General features: G+C 34.8%; 1 protein-coding gene across 4 annotated transcripts in view; it reads right to left on the bottom strand.

Annotated features, from left to right (window-relative positions):
• ITPR2 (inositol 1,4,5-trisphosphate receptor type 2) overlaps positions 1–20,213 on the bottom strand; it is a 472,511-nt gene that overhangs the window by 132,097 nt on the left and 320,201 nt on the right. For all 4 annotated transcript variants that reach the window (XM_077870671.1, XM_077870669.1, XM_077870668.1 and 1 more), the window contains 4 exons: positions 18,661–18,861; positions 16,075–16,185; positions 11,742–11,837; positions 9,862–9,984 (listed from right to left, as the gene is read on the bottom strand). In XM_077870671.1, the coding sequence (XP_077726797.1) occupies positions 9,862–9,984; positions 11,742–11,837; positions 16,075–16,185; positions 18,661–18,861 (531 nt within the window). The remainder of the gene's footprint in view (positions 1–9,861; positions 9,985–11,741; positions 11,838–16,074; positions 16,186–18,660; positions 18,862–20,213) is intronic.

The raw sequence follows: 20,213 nt of genomic DNA, 5'->3' as shown, positions 1-20,213 counted from the left end.
GAAATTGCTGCCTACTATGCTGTCCTCTCCCTTCCATGGATTCCTTTTAGAATTAAATATTGGCAAAAGGTGGTCATTAATGAATACTATAGATATTAATTATATTGTGCATGTTTTTTTACTCTTGGTTACTAAGAAGCTGAGTGCTACCAATAAAGCAGTAAGAATATTAGCTGAGACCCTTAGCATACTTAGATTCCTTTTCCTTCTGAAGGCTTTTGATCTTTAATTCTAAGTCTAATTATACAAGTGCATTTCTTACTCAACCTTGAATTCCTTTCACAAGTAGGTAAGGTATAAATAAATACAAAAATATCCAGTAGCTGGTTTCTCCATTACATTATTTAAAACATAATCTAATCCAGTAGAGGAGCCATCATGGTCCAACTATTCTCTAGTGTCCATAGAAGTCTCTGAAAGTTTACTCTGAAAACATAGTTGATGGATACCCCTCAAATTTTATAGATGAGAAAGGTGAAATCAGAGAAGTTGAGCGATGTCATCAGCTAACGGAGAAAATACAGCGTGCAACGGGTGAATAATAGCTAAGCTATTTGTACAGTATTTTAGCCAACATGTTATGAGCTACAAGTGCCTCTGTGAGCTGAAAAACCCAGCTGTGTTTTCTACTTTCTGCACTACAAGCAATAATAAAGATGAAGTAATTGTAAGTTAGTTAAAACCCTTCAAAGATATTAAAGATGGAAGTTATGTATCCAATTACAAACCCATCCTTCTGTTTCTACAAATAAAGTAAATGAAGCAATGCTGATTACTATATATTAGCATAAGAAAATAGAAGCCCCAAAGAGGTGAGTAGAGAAGTCTCTAAGGAAAAACATTTTAAGTAGTCTGAGTAATATATACACTTCATACCACTTCAGTATAAATTAAAATTTAGGCATTTAGAATATGTATATGCATATCCCTTAAAATGAATATAGCTCAAGGAATTGCAGCTATGAGATTAAATTCTTAAGGAAAAGAAAACGGATGAATGAGGACTATCAGGACATCTAGCAAATTCTTTCAGCATGACATAACATAAAGAATCTTAGTCCAACAGGATGGCTATTCCTACTATGCTTTCTCTCTCTCTCCTGAAAAGAAAAAAAGAGATACTGGACAGGGACAGGGTAACAACCCAAGTATCTAAAATATGGTAGGAAATGCTGTGTATTTTTCTGTATGGAAAAAAATATATAGAAGCCTCTCCGTCTGATAGCTCTAGTTTTCCTAAAAGACTTTGAATTCAGTGGATAAAGTTGAAATAAGAGCAGACGTAAGGAGGAGCCAAAGACACAGCAAAGGCCTTCTAAGTTGCTAGAATTCAGATTGATGCTCTAACAATTATGTCACTCAGAAATAAATACATATCTAGCAAACATGAAATGTTAAGCAGAAAAATAATTGCTTCCACTGAACTTGGCTTCATGATCCTTATACCAAACTAACAATTACAGAGTCCAATTTCAATCCATTTCCTGGATTGCATTTTTATTGCTCCCATTAACCATGAATTTGAGAGGTCATATAAATGGCAGTAACCCAAAGATTCTTTGTTGCTTGGTGAAAGATACGTAGGTGCCTATTAGAGGATTTAAATCTATTGTGTCAAGTATTTTTCCTCTAAGATATTCTTCTTTGTGGAAAGTTTCCTTTTCTTTCTTTCTTTCTTTCTTTCTTTCTTTCTTTCTTTCTTTCTTTCTTTCTTTCTTTCTTTTTTTAATGAGGCCTCCTGGGTACCTCAGATTTGGAGAATATTAAGTAGCCAAGACCTATACACATGAAACAAAGAACAATACTAGGATGTTACACAGCATAAGCTGTTGTGAAAGTATGTATGCAGTTTTGAGTTGAACATAACAGATGGAAGAATTAATACAAAGAAAAGATCATTGTTGATTGGGATTCATCTAAGAAATGGGGTAGGTTGGTCTCAATTTGGATCTTAGAAAAAGTAAGGAAGTACTAAAATGAGTTTTAAGAAAAGGAGGAGATATTTTATTAGTTCAGAGGTGGTATCAGGGACATAAGTAAGATAGTGCCTGGCATGAGGAAGATACTACAGGGCTCTATGTATGTAGGGTTTGCTGATATGATTGGTAGAGACCACTCTACTGAATTAAAAAGCCCATAGGAGTTCCATAAGAACCTTGACAGCCAGCATGCTAATATCAGTTTGGTAGGCCTTTCTTAATCTTACCTAGTGTTTGTATTACATAAAATTATTATCAGCCTGCATACATTATTGTAAGAAATTATTCCCCAAACTCTTCTTAAGTATCTACTATATGACAAGATATGTAGTTGGCATGAGATCAGAAAAAAAAAATTTGTGCCTGTGCACACAGAATTTATACTCCAGTGGAAAAATTTATCATTAATTTTGATCAGGATTAAGGATGATAATGATAACAAGAAATTATCTTTACTTAGCTTTTTAATTCTAATACTTAAGTTATAAAGACTAAAGTTTTAGAGTATTTCATGTCCTAGTCATTCATTCCTTCATTTATTTTTCATTCATTCACATTTCATTCATGCAACATTTATTAGATGCCTATAATCAAGGTCTTCACAGTTATCAAACATGTTGACTTAACTCAAATTATTATAATTCATTTCATATAAAGACATTAGTAGATACCACACAAACACCCTACCAATAATCCCAAAAGAAGTTCCTTTCTTTAAAATATCTATAGCACGTTTTGGCAGAGGTTGTTGCCTCTGATGAAATGTTCTCCCCCTTCCTTCTATCCTTCAAGATTCAGTCCAAATGTCACCACATCCATGAACCCTCTCTTGACTCCTAGGGAACATGTGTCTCATGAATGCCTGTCTTGAGCACACCACCATTTTAGTAAAAGCATATTAATCGTAAGCTTCTGGATAGCATCATTTTTTTTTTAAAGATTTTATTTATCTATTTATCTATTTATTTATTTATTTATTTATTTATTTATTTATTTATTCATTAGAGACACACACACACACACACACACAGAAAGAGAAAGGCAGAGACACAGGCAGAGGGAGAAGCAGGCTCCATGCAGGGAGCCCGATGTGGGACTGGATCCCGGGACTGCAGGATCAGGCCCTGGGCTGAAGGCGGTGCTAAACCGCTGAGCCACCCGGGCTGCACCTGGATAGCATCTTTATTCATATTTCCATTTTAGCAAGTAAAATGATGCCTAAAGCAAGAGGTGCTCAAGAAATGTTCTTGAATGACTATCTTATAATAAATGAGCCTCAGATGCATTGTATATGATTATTATAATCGAGTGCTAATAGCTGGTTGTGGATCTAGCTACACAGGTCTTTTGTTCCTCTAAACATGTCAAGCTCATTACCACTTTCAAGCCACTTTTTGGGATGTCTCCCATACCTTTCCATTTCATACTGCTGGCATTTGCTTTCTCACTTAGAGCAAGCTTCAATTTCAGCTCCTCTGAGAAAACCCTCCTAATCTCCAATCTACAAGAGCATTTCATAACTTTTTTATCACACCCAGTTCTCACTCACTGCAGGGCTTGTATCACTCTCCGCTGTCTTTCTGGTGGACTCTTCATTGCTCCCAGTCAGAATACAAATTCCCTGAGTGATAATCTCTTGTTAATAGTCACTGCTGTACTCCTAATATCTAGCATAGTGCCTGATATCTAGCAGGCACTCAAAAAATCCATGCAATTGAACAAAGAATAAATGAGAAATTTGGATCCTCTGGTCCATAAGTGGCAAACCATAGCTCATGGGCCACGTTCCACTTGCTGGTAAGTTTTGTTTGGATCGCTCAATGTTTTCAAAAATATCAAATGATTTGTCAACTTTTAAAAATTAAGAGATTTTACATTTTTCAAAAATTTCAAAATTCAGATTTCTTTTGAAATATTGAAAGAAGTGGAAATCTAGGGCCTATAATCCAAATTGGAAAGTCAGCAGATGTGAGTAATGGCTGCCTACTATGGAAAAGGATCACCAGACTGTCCCAGCCTCACCTGCTCCCCCAGTGCTCATTCACATGCCCTGTCTGACCCTGAAAGTGGTCTGAATTTGGCCCTGACCTCTTCTGCTGAAGCTCTCTTTGTGACCTGTTCTCTACAGCACACTCATATGACTCCTATAAACCCTGCCTTCATGGACTTCTCTTACTACTATATCTGGGACTGCATCTTCACAGATAATTTAGCCCCAGAAATTACCTTAATATTTTTGCATTATGACATAGGAAGATTATATAATCAAATACTTAAATGAATTCATTATACACCAGAAGAAAATCTAGGTGAATGTTTAAGAGATTTCACTGGGGCAGGGACGCCTGGGTGGCTCAGTGGTTAAGCGTCTGCCTTCAGCTCAGGTGTGATCCTAGAGTCCTGGGATCAAGTCCCACATCCGGCTCCCTGCATGGAGCCTGCTTCTCCCTCTGCCTATGTCTCTGTCTCTTTCTTTCTCTGTGTCTTTCATGAATAAATAAATAAAATCTTTTTTTTAAAAAAAGAGAGATCTCAATGGAGCAGAAGAAACCTATCATTTAAACATTAGAAAGCAATTAATCAGGAAGAAGTAGATATAACTACTATGACTAAGATTTGTTACTGTTAATTAAAATTCATGAACAAAAAAATGAACCCTCTCAGAAGAATGGATAAACACATTTTCAAATAATTCACTCACAAAAAATAGAAATAGTAAATAACCTTAAAGACACTATTTTGGGGCACCTGGATGACTCAGTTGAGTGTCAACTCTTGGTTTCAGCTCAGGTCATGATTTCATGGTCGTGAGATCACCCTGTGTCGGCCTCCATACTCAGTAGGGAGTCTGCTTGAGGTTCTTTTCCTCTGCCCCTTCCCCCACTTACTCCCTCTCTCTCAAAAAAGAAAAAAAAAAAGAGTTCATTTTACTGGTAATCGAAAAAAAAAAGTGAATTAAAATGAGGTCTCCTTTTATCTATAATTCATTAATTCATTTAACAGACATTTGTGAAGTGGTCACTATTTCCAAATACTATAAGTTTGGCAAAGATTTTTTGAAATAGTAGCAATTTTAGGATTCAGTAAGATTAGTACCAACACACATTGTGGAAAACAATTTTCTGATATGCATCAAGAACCATAAAATAGTTACTATCCTGTGACCTAGTAATTAAACTTCTTGGAATTTATCCTAGGGAAGTAATCAGTGTAGTAGACAGTGTAGTAGACAAAGATTAATGTATAAGGATGTTAATCATAGCATAATTTATAATATCGAAAGCATTAGAAACCTAATGTCCAACAATAGGAGTGATTAAATGAATTATGGTACATTCAAATGATGAATGATTATGCAGACATTAAAATTATGTTTTCAAAGACTATTTAGTGACATAGGGAAATTGTCATGAAAAAAATTTAAAAACCTATATTTTAAAAATAATTTCAGATGGCCAATTAAAGTGATCCATTCTTTCTTGCCTTATGAGCCAGGAGTTAGTTTTGCTTTCCGTAAGCTTGCTAATTAATAGTCCTTTCCATATACATCTCAATTCTGGTAGGTATTAAAATAAAGGGTCTTAAAAAAAATGAAGGGTCTTATATGTTCACTGAAGCATTTTTCACAATAGTCAAGATATGGAAACAATCCAAGTGCCATCATTGGATGATGCATAAAGAAGATGTGGGGTGTGTGTGTGTGTGTGTGTGTGTGTGTGTGTGTGTGTGTGTATAATGGAATATTGCTTAGTTATGAGAAAGAAGGAAATCCTGCTGTTTGCAACAACTCGGATGGACTTTAAGGACATTATGCTAAGTGAAATAAGCCAGAGAAAGACAAATACCATATGATCTTTTATATGTGGAATCTAAAAATAGGAAGACAGAGAAACAGAGAGTAGAATGATGGTAACCAGGGGTTAGAGTCTGGGAGAAATGGGGAGATTTCGGTCAAAGGGTATATGCCTCCAGTTATGAGACTAATAAGTTCTGGGGATCTACTGCACAGCATGGTGACTATAGCTAATAATACTGTAATCATATACTTGAGTATTGCCAAGAGAGTACATCTTAAATGTTCTCACCAAAAAGGAAATGATGCAAGGAGATGAAACTAATGCTATGGTGGTGGTGATTTTGCAATATATAAATGTGTGAAATCAACACATTATGACCTTAAACATACACAATATTATGTGTCAATTATATCAATAAAGCTGGGAGAAGATAAAATAAAATGTTTTTCAGAGAGAAAAACAGAAATTGCAAAAAAACAGTATGTTTAATACATGTTAAACATAATACAAAGTACTGAAGAATGTCCTAGATTGCAGGCAGTTGACTATTCTATGGAAAGACAGGAATAAAGAGAAGGAACAGTACGAAAGCAAAGTATAAAAGAATAAGATCACGGCAGAAAGAGGAGGCAGAGATGTGTAAGGAGAACATGCGGAGGACAGAAAATCAAAAAGGACACATAGCTGAATTTTAAGGAAATGTTCTGCACGCCCTATAGTATTAGAACTTAAGAAATTCCCTTTTTGATATATTTATAGTTTTATGTAGATCAGACGAGACACTTACAAGAAGCAATATTTGTTTCTTGTAACACCAACCACAGGAAGGGCCAAAAAGGATGTCATGGTAGAAAAAGCAGAACTACCTCACTACCATGAAAAGAATAACAACAAAAATTGAAAGTCTGAGTGCACCAAAATAAACCGTCTGCACAAAAGATGATTATAGTAAAACAAGGAGGAAGTTAAACCTTGGTTTTGGAATTACTGGACTGTGCAAAGGCAGAAGCCAATCTGCATGGTCATCAGCATTCAGGAGACAAATAATTCTCACATTCACAATGAAAGCAGCAGGGTGGGCTTGACCGCACCCTGGGAGCACAGCTATGTGGCTGCTCCTGAAGCCAAGTGCACGACGCCTACCCTCTGCGTTTGTGCTTCGCTGTGGGAGCTGTTTGGACAAGCAATTCATAAGGGACTCAGCAACCATGGTTGGCCTCCCAAGAAACCAAATATAACATGCCGGCCTAGACAAAGCCAAAGGAGCCACTCGTGGAAAGATCAAAAAAGCACAGTTCGGCTCTCTTCTATGAGTGAAAACTGAATTTTTTATATACATAAAAAAGGTGGGAGGAGTCACTCAAGAGAATATATCTAAAAGTAATAAGGTAACAAGGTTCTGTGTCACTCTAAGAAAATAGCTGCTTAACTCCACACTGTCAGTTACATACACCATTCCATACATTTTGCCATTCCTACCTCCTTTTGAGTTCCTACAAGAATGCACATGGACTCGCATTTCATACTTATTCTTACAATTTAATCACAAGGCTTACAGTGTTCGGCAATTCAGAATCCCCTTCTTCCTGATAAGCAATCTGATGTACTCTCTCTTCTTGAAGTGTGGCTTCTTTTATATATCTCTAGAGTGTACCATCCCAGCTCTGAAAACTATTGTTTTTTCAACATTTTGGTTTTGCAAAATTAAGAAACCTCTATATTTCCATTCAAGACATTTCACATCCATAATCTTATCTATTTCAGTAAATTGTATACTCTTGTGTTTTTGTTTTTTTTTTTACTACTTCTGAATTCCCACTCCTTGGACTTGGGCAACCCCATAATCATCTGAATCTAATCTAATCTCTCCAAGCACGGTCATAAACTTAAACCCATCAAGATCATTGGCCCTTAGGCCACCTGTGTTTTTAACTTCTTTCATATGTCATATCATTATCTTTCATTCTATGACCAGCACTAGCATTCTTTATCCTCATTCTCCATTCTTCTCAACATCCTCCATAGTCTCTTTTTAGAATCAAAATACTCTTTGCTCTTATACTTAGTCTGCTTAAAAATGAACGGACCTAAAAAGTCTTTTCTTGACCTCGACGTTTTTCCTGTTCCGCATATTGTACTGGTATTCTGAGATTGCATTTTTAAACCTCCTCTTCATGGATGTGGGTGATTGGCTCAAACATTTGCCACTCCACTGATTCCAAGGCTGACTTAGCTGGGCTGGTTGTTCATTTCCTGCTGAAAGGCTGCAGGGTCAGGACGTGTTCGTGTAGCTGCTCACTCGTGCAAAAGGGGACAGCCTCCCAAGACAGAGCAGGACTAGCTTTTAGTCAAGAACACATGGGTGGCTGAATTCCCCTACTTCCTTTTCACTAAAATTCTCACTGCTCACTCTAGCCCTCTCTTCCTTGTTGTTTTCCTTCCACAACGCTACAGCTTCTGAAATAACTCCTTGCCCATATACATGCTAGGCCATCAGTTTCTCTCTTCCTCCTAGAAGCCAAATCGACTTTTATTTTCAGCCTGTAATTTTTTTTCTTCCCACTTACATTCGATCTTTAGTCATTCCTTTCCTAGATATGTTGACTCAACTCCTGTCACTTGAGTTTCTCTCTCTAAAACGATACCTTTGGGGTGCCTGGGTGGTTCAGTTGGTTAAGCATGTGCCTTCGGCTCAGGTCATGATCTTAGGGTCCTGGGATGGAACCCCACATCGTAATAGAGCTCCTTGCTCAGTGGGGAGTCTGCTTCTCCCTCTCCCCCCCATTTGTGCTCAATCTCTCTCTCTCTCTCTCTCAAATAAATCTTTAAAAAAAACAAATGAAAATAAAATGACACCTTTTCTACCTCCTAAATCTCTGTGTCTACTTCCTCCAACCTGTCCCTCATTCTGGCTTTCAGTTCCTCAATACCTAAAATTCTCTTTTATCTTTCTAGCTATAACCTATCAGCCTTTAATCTGTTTCTGGTCTTATATATGCATTTTGCTATGCAATGAGAGACTCAAAGATCTTCTCAGTAATCAAACTGTATTAAAAAACCAGAGCAGTTTCTTTTGTTAATATATTCTAGAATCGTACTCCTTCCTGGAATCTTTTGTAGAAATCACAATCGCATTTACATACATTACACAGTTATACACAGAAGAAGAGAGCAAGAAGTGTCTAAAGAGCAACCTCTTAACACTTTAAACTGATACAGTGTCCATTATATCTCAATAAAACTGGAAAACTAAAAAAGTCAGAATAAATAAATGTACTTTATATCTAATAATGTTCAATTAACTGGTAGCTGTAAGGGGAAGAAGGAAGAGGGAGAAGTGGACAACGTGAGAAAATGACTAGAAAGAAAGGCTGGGAAAGTCTACAACATTATGACTGTAACCCGTAAAAAGGAAGGAGTTACTATGCACAAAAATCAAATTGGCACTGTACATTTAAAATTTTTAACTTCTAAACAAATCTGCATTAGAAGATGCAAATTTATTCATGTTAATAAAATTGAATTCCTCAAACAACACTTAACAAGTGCCTGTTTTCATTAAGTACTATAGAATGGAAATAGGTCCTCTAAAAGGATTTAAAATTTAGCCTCATATTTGCTAGACAGTCAATGGAAACCAATCAGAAGCTGCTGTTTTTAGTTTCTGTATGAAGCATGCCAACCTACAACTCAGAGGCCTGAAGCCATCTGTAAAGGTTCATCCCAATTAGACCAAATGTACCCCCTTACTTCACACTCTATCTTTTCAGTTAGCTTCTCCTCCTCTCTCCTTCAAGCTTCCATTTGCTGCCATGGCTTTCCTATTTCTCAGGCTCTGACCTGGGAGTGTCTCCTTTCTCCTGGTCCAGCAGTTTTTGGTGGCAAGCATCATTTTCTGTGAATCAGCACCTAGCCTAGCTCTAAGAATACACTTGGGTATTGGGGGAGCATTTCCTCCTCCTTGGGCCAGAGCAAGGGGACAGGTGCTGAATAAATGAAGGGACCAGAATTAGAAAATATACCAAGCCATAACACAAAGCACAACTGATAAGATGAGCAATAATATAAGATATAAAATGTGACACCTGATGGGCCAGAATATAGATATTGTGTCCAACGTCTTTTGGGGAAACACCATCATCTCCACCCTCGTCATCCCCATGGTCACATTCCAATCCTTGGTTATAGGCATTCTTCATCACATCCACCTATCAAAAAAAAAAAAAAAAGTTTGAAATGCCACAAATAATAGGCATTTTACATTGTTCACAAGGTAAAAACTGGAACACTTCCTAAGACTTAAAAGTATAAAAGAACTACAAATGAAAATGGCCTTGGAAACCATCTTTATTTAAATGAACATGAAAGTATTATCCTACAGTATTTTCTATCTTCCTGGAGAAATTTTTTGCTTTCATGTCTGTTGACAATGCCAAAGTTCCCATGCATTAGGAGACTCTGGAACCTTGATAACCATCCAGGACTTATTAAGCACCCACTAGGTAACAGGGTCAAGTAGTGCTGGACGTCACCCTCTGTGCTGAGGACCCAAATATGCTGGACACACAGTATGTGTCCTTAGGGAACTTATTATCCGATGAAGAGTCAACACATCAAGAGGTAAACAAAATAGTACTATAGCAGCACTAAGTGTGAAGCACTAAGTGAGCACAGAGCAGGGGCATGAACTCAGGCAAGAGACTGATGATGGGCCAGAGGGAGGAGGGTGGATGATGAGATAAAGGTGTTGGAGGCAGAGGAGATAGTGTTTTCTAAGGACTGTTGTACAGTGCTGTTGTTAAAAGAACAGGTAAGTTGTTGCCCCATTTAATCATAAGAATAGAGAATTTCTTGCTTTTCTTAGCCCACTGCCCTACAGATACAAGGCTCCCAGCAAATATATGTTAAATAAAACTGCATCTTACATTTCTCTTTATCTGCCCTCCTCAACTCCATTTCCTTACTATGAAAGAGAGAGAGTAAAGGAGTACCTCCTATTGGATTGCCCGTGGTACCAACAGTGGTGCTCATAAGACTGGGACTTAGTCATGGGGCCACTGAGTGATACAGTTTGAGTATTATCTCAATGCTTTTGAAACCCAATGCTTTCAAGGAAAAAAAAGAGTAAGAGAGACAGAGACAAACCAAGAAACAGATGGTTATCAGAGGCGAGATGGGTTGGGGGATGAGGTGAAATAGGTGATGGGGATTAAGGAGGGCACTTGTGATGAGCCTTGGGTGATGTATGGAATTGTTGAATTACTATATTGTGTACCTGAAACTAATGTAACACTGTATGTTAATAAGGATGGAATTAAAATGAAAGAAACTCAATGTTTTTAAAACATGCTGAAACTACTTCATGATTTCCATATATGTGAGGAGGAAAATATAACTTCTACAATAAGAAGACACATTAATGATCTCTATGGAACTCCATCAAGTCTTCATATAATTTCCTTTAGGCCAAGCCTGGTGCAACATTTCCCTGATAGACACAAGTACAAAAGGTACTGGTTTTATTTTTATTGTTCAGAAAGAGGTATAAATATGATTTTTGAGCAGCACATCTTTTTACACTCCTTTCTCATATATTCCAATACACAAACTAAAGCAAACTTATTTTTTTCTGGCAAAAAGAATTTTCAGATAGTTTAATAGACTGTGACAATCTGATTAAGAAAAGTACTTAGAGTGGATAAAAACCAATGAAGTAAGGACCCAAATCACACAGACCTTTGCCATCATGGGATCTTCTGAGTTCCCTGGAAAAGTAACCTGGAAAGGTTGTGATATGCCATTATACCCTGGTAGAGCAGTAAAAGCCACTAGACCTTTTTCCTGACATGCATACTATAAACATTCCTTTTAGGATGAACCTTATTAATACAGTTTCAAAAGTTTTCTAAAAAAAATAAAAATAAAAAAACAAAACAAAACAAAAAAAACACAAAAGTTTTCTTACCAGTTCCCTGGGTCTCATGTTAAAAAGAATTCTTTCCGCATTCTCGCTGTCATGTCTGCTTTCCATAATAGCCAACAAAAGCTTAGAGGCATTGTTCTAGAGACACAGATTGAGTTAATGCACATAGATAGCCTATTTCATGGATTAACGATCCCTGCACTTGTTTCATTTGACATTTCTAGGACCATTTTTTAAAAAACAAGCAAAATTTTAAACTGCTAATTTAAAAAAAATAAACTGCTAATTTTCATTTGGCTAATTAACATTTTAATAGAGTGTTTCACTTCATTGTCAACACAAATAAAAATAATGAATCATGAAAGATATGTTATGAAGAATATTTTAAATATTGGTGAAAGGTAATATATATATATATATATTATATATGTTTTAAGTAAAAAAATTGACTTTATATGTAATGCATTAAAATATAATACTTTCCATCACTGTTTTCTAAATAGACATTGCCATGATACCATTTTAACAAGACAGTAAGGTGAACCAGAATCAATGATGTATTTTATAGAAATGGTATATAATTTAAAGAACTTAACACAATTGTTTTTCACATGAAACATGAATACATGTTAGCATATCAAAATTTTAAGTAAATCTGAGCAATAATTACTGAGAATTAATCTATAAAATTTTAGATTCATGAGTTAGAAGTAAATTATAAACTTATTGATAATAGCTTACTGGTCTCTATGGCAGTAGACATGCAACATCTTTACCATCTGGGTTATAGAAGAGTAATATTTTCTATTTTGTTTGATAGAGACTAAAAATAGTTCATGATGTCTTTGATGTTTCCAGTTTGGTTTATAAGTATATATTCTCAAACATTTAACTTGCAGACACCAAAAATGCTTCTGATATAGTTGACTTATAATCCAAAGAATTACAGAAGGTCTTATTACACAAAGCACAATACCCTTAACATTTGGAAAGATATTTCTTTACAGTGTTTTCAATAGCTCTGGCTCAGAATTGTGGCAAACAGTGAAATGATAAAAACCACCTGGGAGATATTTCTATAGTGTTTTTGCAATATTTATTTAGATAGAAATCTCAAGCTCCACACACAATCTTTGATAGGAGCATAAGAGAAGTAAAGTCAAATGGCTTTAAGATGTTTCTCAGTGACTCAAAATTAACATTTTGTAGGATAAAAACATCAACTGAATCAACTGTTTGATGTATGTAGATAATCACCACATAAATATGTTAAATTTGTACAAATTAATTTTAATGGGTATTTTAATACCAAGTTCTAGCCAATTATTTTTTCCTTCAGGAGTGCAGCCTAAATCTATCTTTAAATGACTAATATTAGTAGTAATGATGTCTGACAGTGATGGGTGCAATGTGACTGACTCATCCTGAAAAAAAAAATGTTAGTAATTTATAAGGGAAGTGGCTTTATTTTTTTCTGGTACATTTTCAATTTTTGCAGATTTGTACCAATCCTAAAATCCATTTTTATAATCTAGCATCCCATACAAACATACCTAAAAAAATAATGTTCTAGGATTAGTGGAGAGCTTAAATCCTCAGAGCAATCTGAACTGACCCCACAGAATTCAAAGCTAAAACCTAGGCAACACTAACAGTATTGTCTAATGAACCTCACTTAACAGGCCCAATACATAATAGCTTCAAAATACATCCAATTTCAGAATACCATTGGCAATATCATTTTTTTCCAACCAATCTTTTTACACTACTTTGGAAGAATAGGAATCTTGTAAATGACCTGAAATCTGAGTCAAATTGAAAGTACAAGAGGCTATGTACACTAAGAAATCAAACGTGTGTGTCAGTATTAACAGAAGATTTCTTCCAAAGGAAGTGAGAGATCTTAAAAAAAAAAAAAAAAAAAAAAAAAACCAAACTGCCTATTTACAAATTTAACACTGTAAAGTCACAGATCAGTCATGAAATGTAAATTAAAAGTTAAAGGGCAAGACATATGCATGAAAAAATGCATAAACCTTCACAGTAAATAGAGTATATAGAGTTAAGGATACTTAAAACTATAAATGAAATTATAAATGATTAAGTAACTGAATTTAAGGAAGGATGAATGATACAAAATAAACCTTAATTTAGCATTTTGTAATATACATACTCTATAATGTTATGGAGAATTTATAGTTAAAAAGCATTCTACCCATGGACACTCCCTAAAATCTATCAATAGATATTATTCTGCCTCAGACTGATCATTATATACAAAGCTTCATGGATTGTTTAGAAAACTGCACATACATTGTTCTTTAAGTAGAAGACTATATTTTATATATTTCAAGTCAAATCCATTCATCTGTTATTTTATATATACCTTGATTTAGCCAACATCACATTTTGAAAAGATATGCATAAATAGTGGTTAGTAACAAATGAAATTTTAAGTAATCCTTTCTCAAAGAATTTTCATTTGAATAGTTAAAAAAAAAAAATCTATGTAATATTAAGGAATACCCTAACATTTAGTTTTATACATGGGTCTGGATCTGTAAATAATCTGTATGCCTATATTCTGTTTATTTTTTCTAATACTTTGTTTTAAATTGATGAACCACGGGGTTCCTGGGTAGCTCAGTAGGTTAAGCAGCTGACTCTTGGGTTCAGTTCAGGTCATCGTCTCAGAGTCATGGGATCAAGTCCCAAGCCTGGCTCTGCACTCAGTGGGGATTCTCTCTCTCTCCCTCCCTCTATCTCTACCTCTCCCTTACCTACCATACACGCTGTCTCTCTCTAATTTAAATAAATAAATAAATAAATAAATAAATAAATAAATAAATACTAAATAAATAATAACTCAGTATTTTCCCCCATTAAGTTATATCAGTTAAAAATGAGATTTAAAGGTACAGTCTTTAGACAAATAAAGGATTTAAAAAGCCACAGGCCAAGCCTTCTATATGTTCTTTATTTATTTATAAATTATGATTAAAAATGAATTTAAGATAAAATAAACATTTTTCTAGTAACTCAACCTAAGTTGTCTGGCATAGGCCTAGACTGGCTTCACTAACAAAAGCATGATTCTAGTGAGGAAAAGGACACAAGTTCAATCTATATAAGGATCACCTTCATTCTATTTTATGAATAGAAAGACCCAAGGCTTTTACATATTGCCAATGAAAACAGTGAAAATAAAAATTCATCTTGTCTATGAAAAGAAACATTTCCTGTTAATCTTCACATAAGTAGGAAATACATGCATTCCATTATATATCTAAATCTATATTTAGAAACAAAATTATAAAAATATCATTCTTATTCTTTTTTGCCATATATTTACCTATACAAAGTTTAATTTAATTATATTTGCTAGGGGCACCTGGGTGGCTCAGTCGGTTAAATGTCTGACTCTTGATTTTAACTGAAGTCGTGATCTCAGGGTCATGAGACGGAGCCACCATATGGGCTCTTATGCTCAGCCTGGAGCCTGCTTAAGATTCTCTCTGTCCATCCCTCTGCACCCCCACTTCTACTTGTGTGTGTGCGTTCTCTCTCCAAAAAAAAAAAATTGCTGTGATATTAGATTGACCTGCCTTTACAGAAAAATTGTATTTAACCAATGATTTTATTTTACCCCTTTAACACTAAACACAGTAATGTAGTCTTTAATAATTCATCTGTATTGATTATCATGTCTTTGGATTTGGGATTTATATAGCCTCTTGTGTATATTCATTATTTCCATTTAAACAAAAAGTTGAAGAAATTTTTTTTAAATGTCATTTTCTTCCTGAACTCTGATAAATGGAACTACTGGGAATTATGTGCATGGCTTAGGTTAAAGTAGCTTCTCAAAGGGAGTGTGAAAATCCCTTACAGTATTTGGCAAAAAATAAGATTCTGATGTAAAAGAAAACAACTTTTAGAAAGAAGAGAGCCATAAAACTAAAATGTAGCCCTTCTTTTACATGGTCTAATTCATGGTGACTTGCTAGATAGAATACTGTAGCCAAGATGAATTAAAAATATATGGCATAATGAATGTTTAACACCTTTTTTCTTCTATATCATAAAAAATATAAAATAAAAACAAAGAGAAGTAGTGAAACAAAGTGGCTACTTAAAAGAACTTTCAGTAAAATATCCAACTGAACATTACCTCAAAGCTTATTGCACATTTATTAAGGATTTAGTGCACATTGTACTTTCACTATTCCTTTCTGTCAATTCATTAGCTGAATAGATGATAATACCTGGGTTTTTATAAGAGCTACTTGAAGATTCAGAGTCAATTCTGAAAGGAAGTTTTATATAGAAAATGTCACTTCCCCCCCCCCCCCCCCGAAAAGTGGATTTACTCTACCTTCAGCTGGAGCACCAGATCCATTCGATATTTACCAAGAGGGTTTATGTCATTTAGAATCAAAGCAATGATGATATCAATCCCATTTGATTCATGAGTAGCAATACATGTCTAGAAAATAAAATGTTCATAAAACAATATTTATTTACAACATAAAAGCACTAGAAATCATCTGCCATAAAATAGCAGTCACCTTAGTTTTTTGACCTTTAAAACATAATTGAGATTTAACTTTGAGATTAAGCCAAGGGTTTAAATTTGATTTATTCTTTCATAACAATTCTTTTAATTGATTAATATTGATTAAATGGCTTTGAATGCAGAGCGCTCAGACAATGTGTGTAAACAAGTATCTTTTAAAATGAACTATTTTTTATAGAATTTGAAAGAATTTCAAAAATTTAGTTAAATATTCTTTCAAATAATAAATTATAATATGCCCTCCAATAGAGGAGTGCCTTAAATTTAGAACTTTAAGATCTGATCTCCCCTGGCTAGGAGAATATTCCCACTTATGAAAGGAGTGTTCACTGTGTGCCTGAGGCTTGTAAATCAATGCTACTGGCAATGATGTAGCATATCAGTTTAGCCGCTACTAAATGCTAAGTGAAGTCACAAACAAAGCTGCTGTACCCGCTGGGTAGGAGCAGACAAGGAATACAAGCACTTTCTGATGTCTTAGGGACATCCATCAATTATGGGGTTTGGGGACAAGTTCTGCAGATTCCTTAAACTGAGCGATTTATAGAGGGACTTCACTTGGGAAGAGTTTATAAAACATCCTGAGAGATAACTATTAGTATTTTGAAGGTTGGGATCTATTGTGCCAAGATCCTGAACTTAATTCAATGTATAGAACTTGGAAATCAGGAACTGGTGGGTTGGAATTTGTGGAACTACACATTACAATGCAGCACCCAGTGTCAAGGGGTTTGAAAAATGGAAATGCAGGTGAGTTAAATGAGAAAGAGTAAACTCAAGGTAACTCTGAAATGACTGTTATCTTTCAGAATGGGCTTCACTTCTCCCTTTGCAGAAAAATGGTTTTATTCCCCTGACACAAAAGAAAGGTGTCTTCCATCTATCTTCTACATTTCCTGAGTTGATCATTAAGACACTTGCGAGACTTGGAGGGAATAATTTGCAGATCATTTCTGGAATTTTCTGGCAACATTCTTTTCTCCCACACAGTTTCAGGGGGGAGGTTCAAAGTAAGTATATTTTTAGAGTATGTGGGATTCCTGTTTATTATGATTACTTATTACTGTCTTATTTTATTATTAGTTTTTACTTCTAGAGCTTACCTGACTTATAAATTATTTTCAAAACTCAATTTCATCCTTTTATAAGACCAGAAGTGAGGAATATGTGTTTGATATTATAGATACACATGTTTTTTTACCAACAACGAAACCAAGTCTCCAAATTTGTATTATTTTTCCTTAACTTTAAATCAACAGTTAGGTTTTCTTGTATCATTACCCTAGGAGACTGAAATATAATATAGGAAAATCCAGGTCAAATTCTGCAAACTCCTTTACCAGGTAACATGCAAATTATGGGGGGGGGGGAAGCATCTTCATAACAAATTTTTTATGTCCAGCAATTTTTGAGTTTTTATTCTACATACCTATGTATGCATATGTGTGTACATGTTTATACATATATGTATGCCTATGTCATAATTTGCAATAGAAAAGCAGCATAGTTGTTATTTTTTCACACTTCTTTGTTATGCACTGATGTTTGGTCTCAATGGCTTCTTTATAATGTATGCCCAGAAATGTTTACCACTTGAAAGCTCTTCCTTCCAGAGTGAACCCATGTTTGCAATGGTAGCCCCATAACACTGAAGTGGATGTGAATAGCCAATTAATAAACTCTAGTGTGGCTTCCCTCCCCTTACTAGCTCAAGGGTCTTGTCTCCTACTCCCACAATGTTTCCTGGATATCCAAGAAAATGGAAACAGGCAAACATTCTGGGAGAGAGGTGAAGTTTTACTCTTGAAAATGTAATACAGTCAAAAGAGCACTCTATCTGGACTCAATCAAAAATCCTGAATTTTAAAAATGACTCTACAGTTTACTGATTGTGTCACTCTGATACTGTGGAAATCACTTATCTCAGAGTCAGAACCTATTCATCCACAAAATGGGAGCAATGAGACCTATTTCATAATTTTCACAAGTTCACTGTGAGTATAAAGGAGATAATATATATTCTACACTACTGTGGAGTGGAAGAAGCCAAAGGGAGTGTATTCCACAAATCCTGGGAAAGAATCACTAAAGATGAAAATTAAGCAATGGTGAAGAAACACATTTTATTCTTTTCAGTAGGTCTGATTTTTATCTTGGACATTTTCATGGGAATATTCTTTTACGATGAAATTAAATAAAAATAGGGCATAATATTTGCTAGTCAAGAATTCAGTCTTTGTAGGTTTCGTGAGAACAGTAAAAATATCTGGCAAAGCAAGAAGAAAGATCTTTTAAATGTAGACAAAGCATGGCTCCTTTACCAGTTTGATCCTTTTGCTAATTAGTCATGAATACTTCTGCGTGAAGAACTGCTTTCACGGTTACCTGATTTTCATGGCATGGGCCCTGGCAGTACTCCGTCAAGCTCTCCAGGGTCTGGTTGACCAGCACTACATTCTTCTCATTGATGTAGAGACCCAACAAACCCAGGCCACCCGTGGTACTTCCACAAATGCAGTCCAAAAACTGAAGGGTCTCACAGACGAGGTTATAATTTGTTTTGTTGTTTTGATTCCTCAAGAAGTTCTGAAGGCAAAAGAAAATATACCTGAGCAGTTAAAAGAAATCACTGGCTAATTGGTTTCAGCTCTGTCACTGTGTGTTTTTCTAACTCAAAAATATCCCCATGGCAATGTGGAATGGAATTACTCTTTATAAGAAAGCGTTCACATTTATTAAATTTCCCCTAGGTTTAAGAAAAAAGAGTCTTTTTTCCTCAAGAATCTAAATTTATCAGTATAGTTCATAACAAACATTTCTCAATGTCATTATCTTAAAACTATATGGAAAAAATTAGTAGGAAAAGGAAAAGGAAAAATGAAACTAGAAAGAAGTTCATCAGGACAGAGACGATCAAATTTTCAAGTAAATGATCCCTTATAAACAGTGCAGATTCAAACAGTAAATGATACAACTATATGGAGGGCAGCTTAGAAGCACCTATTAAAATATTCAGTTAATCTACTGTTCCACTTCCTAAGTTATTGTATGTGTATATATATGATGCACACACACACATATACAGAAGACTACAAAAAGGTTCACTGCACACTGCTTATAATAGCAAACATTGGAAACCACACCATACCTATCATAATGTGACCGGTTTAACAAATAATAGTACATTCAAATGCTAGAATACTGCAAAGCTATACAAATAAAGTACTTCAATATGTACCAATAGAAACAAAATCTAGTATTAAGTAATTTAGTAACAAGATATATTCCTAAATTAAGATAACATATTTTATTGTAATATATCTATATGTAGTAAATATATCTATATATAGCAATATATCTTATCAATAAATTGCTATAAGATATATATTACTAAATGAGATATTACTAAATAAGTAATTTAGTAATTAATTGAGGAATAGTACATAATCTTGGTTTTTTACAAAGAGTGTATGTGTACAGATCAATATGCTTCTATGTGCATAAAAATTCCTGTAAGGAAGTACAACTTGTTAACAGTAATTTCTTTGGAGGAATAAACCTAGTGAAAGGGTAAGTGTAGAGGGAAACCTTCATTTGTATTTATTACCTATTTTTATTAATTTAATTTATTATTTAATTTGCTTATTTGAATTTATTTCTACTATTTACTTTCTTTTAGTTTTTTTAAATTTTTTTTTCCAGTTTTGTATTGTGGCAAAATGCATATAAAATTTACCATCTTGAACCTCTTTAAGATTACAGTTCAGTGGCATTGAATATATTCAGAATGTTGAGCTACAATCACTATCATCCAATTCTAGAACTCTTTCCATTGTAAAACTAAAATTCTATACCTATTAACAACTCCTTATTCTCCCCTCCCCCTGGCAACCACTACTCTAATTTCTGTCTCTATCATTTTGACTACTCTAAATATG

This window comes from Canis aureus, chromosome 25, assembly GCF_053574225.1.
Source record: "Canis aureus isolate CA01 chromosome 25, VMU_Caureus_v.1.0, whole genome shotgun sequence".
Taxonomy (NCBI): Eukaryota; Metazoa; Chordata; class Mammalia; order Carnivora; family Canidae; genus Canis; species Canis aureus.
This window is presented reverse-complemented; position numbering and strand designations above follow the sequence as displayed.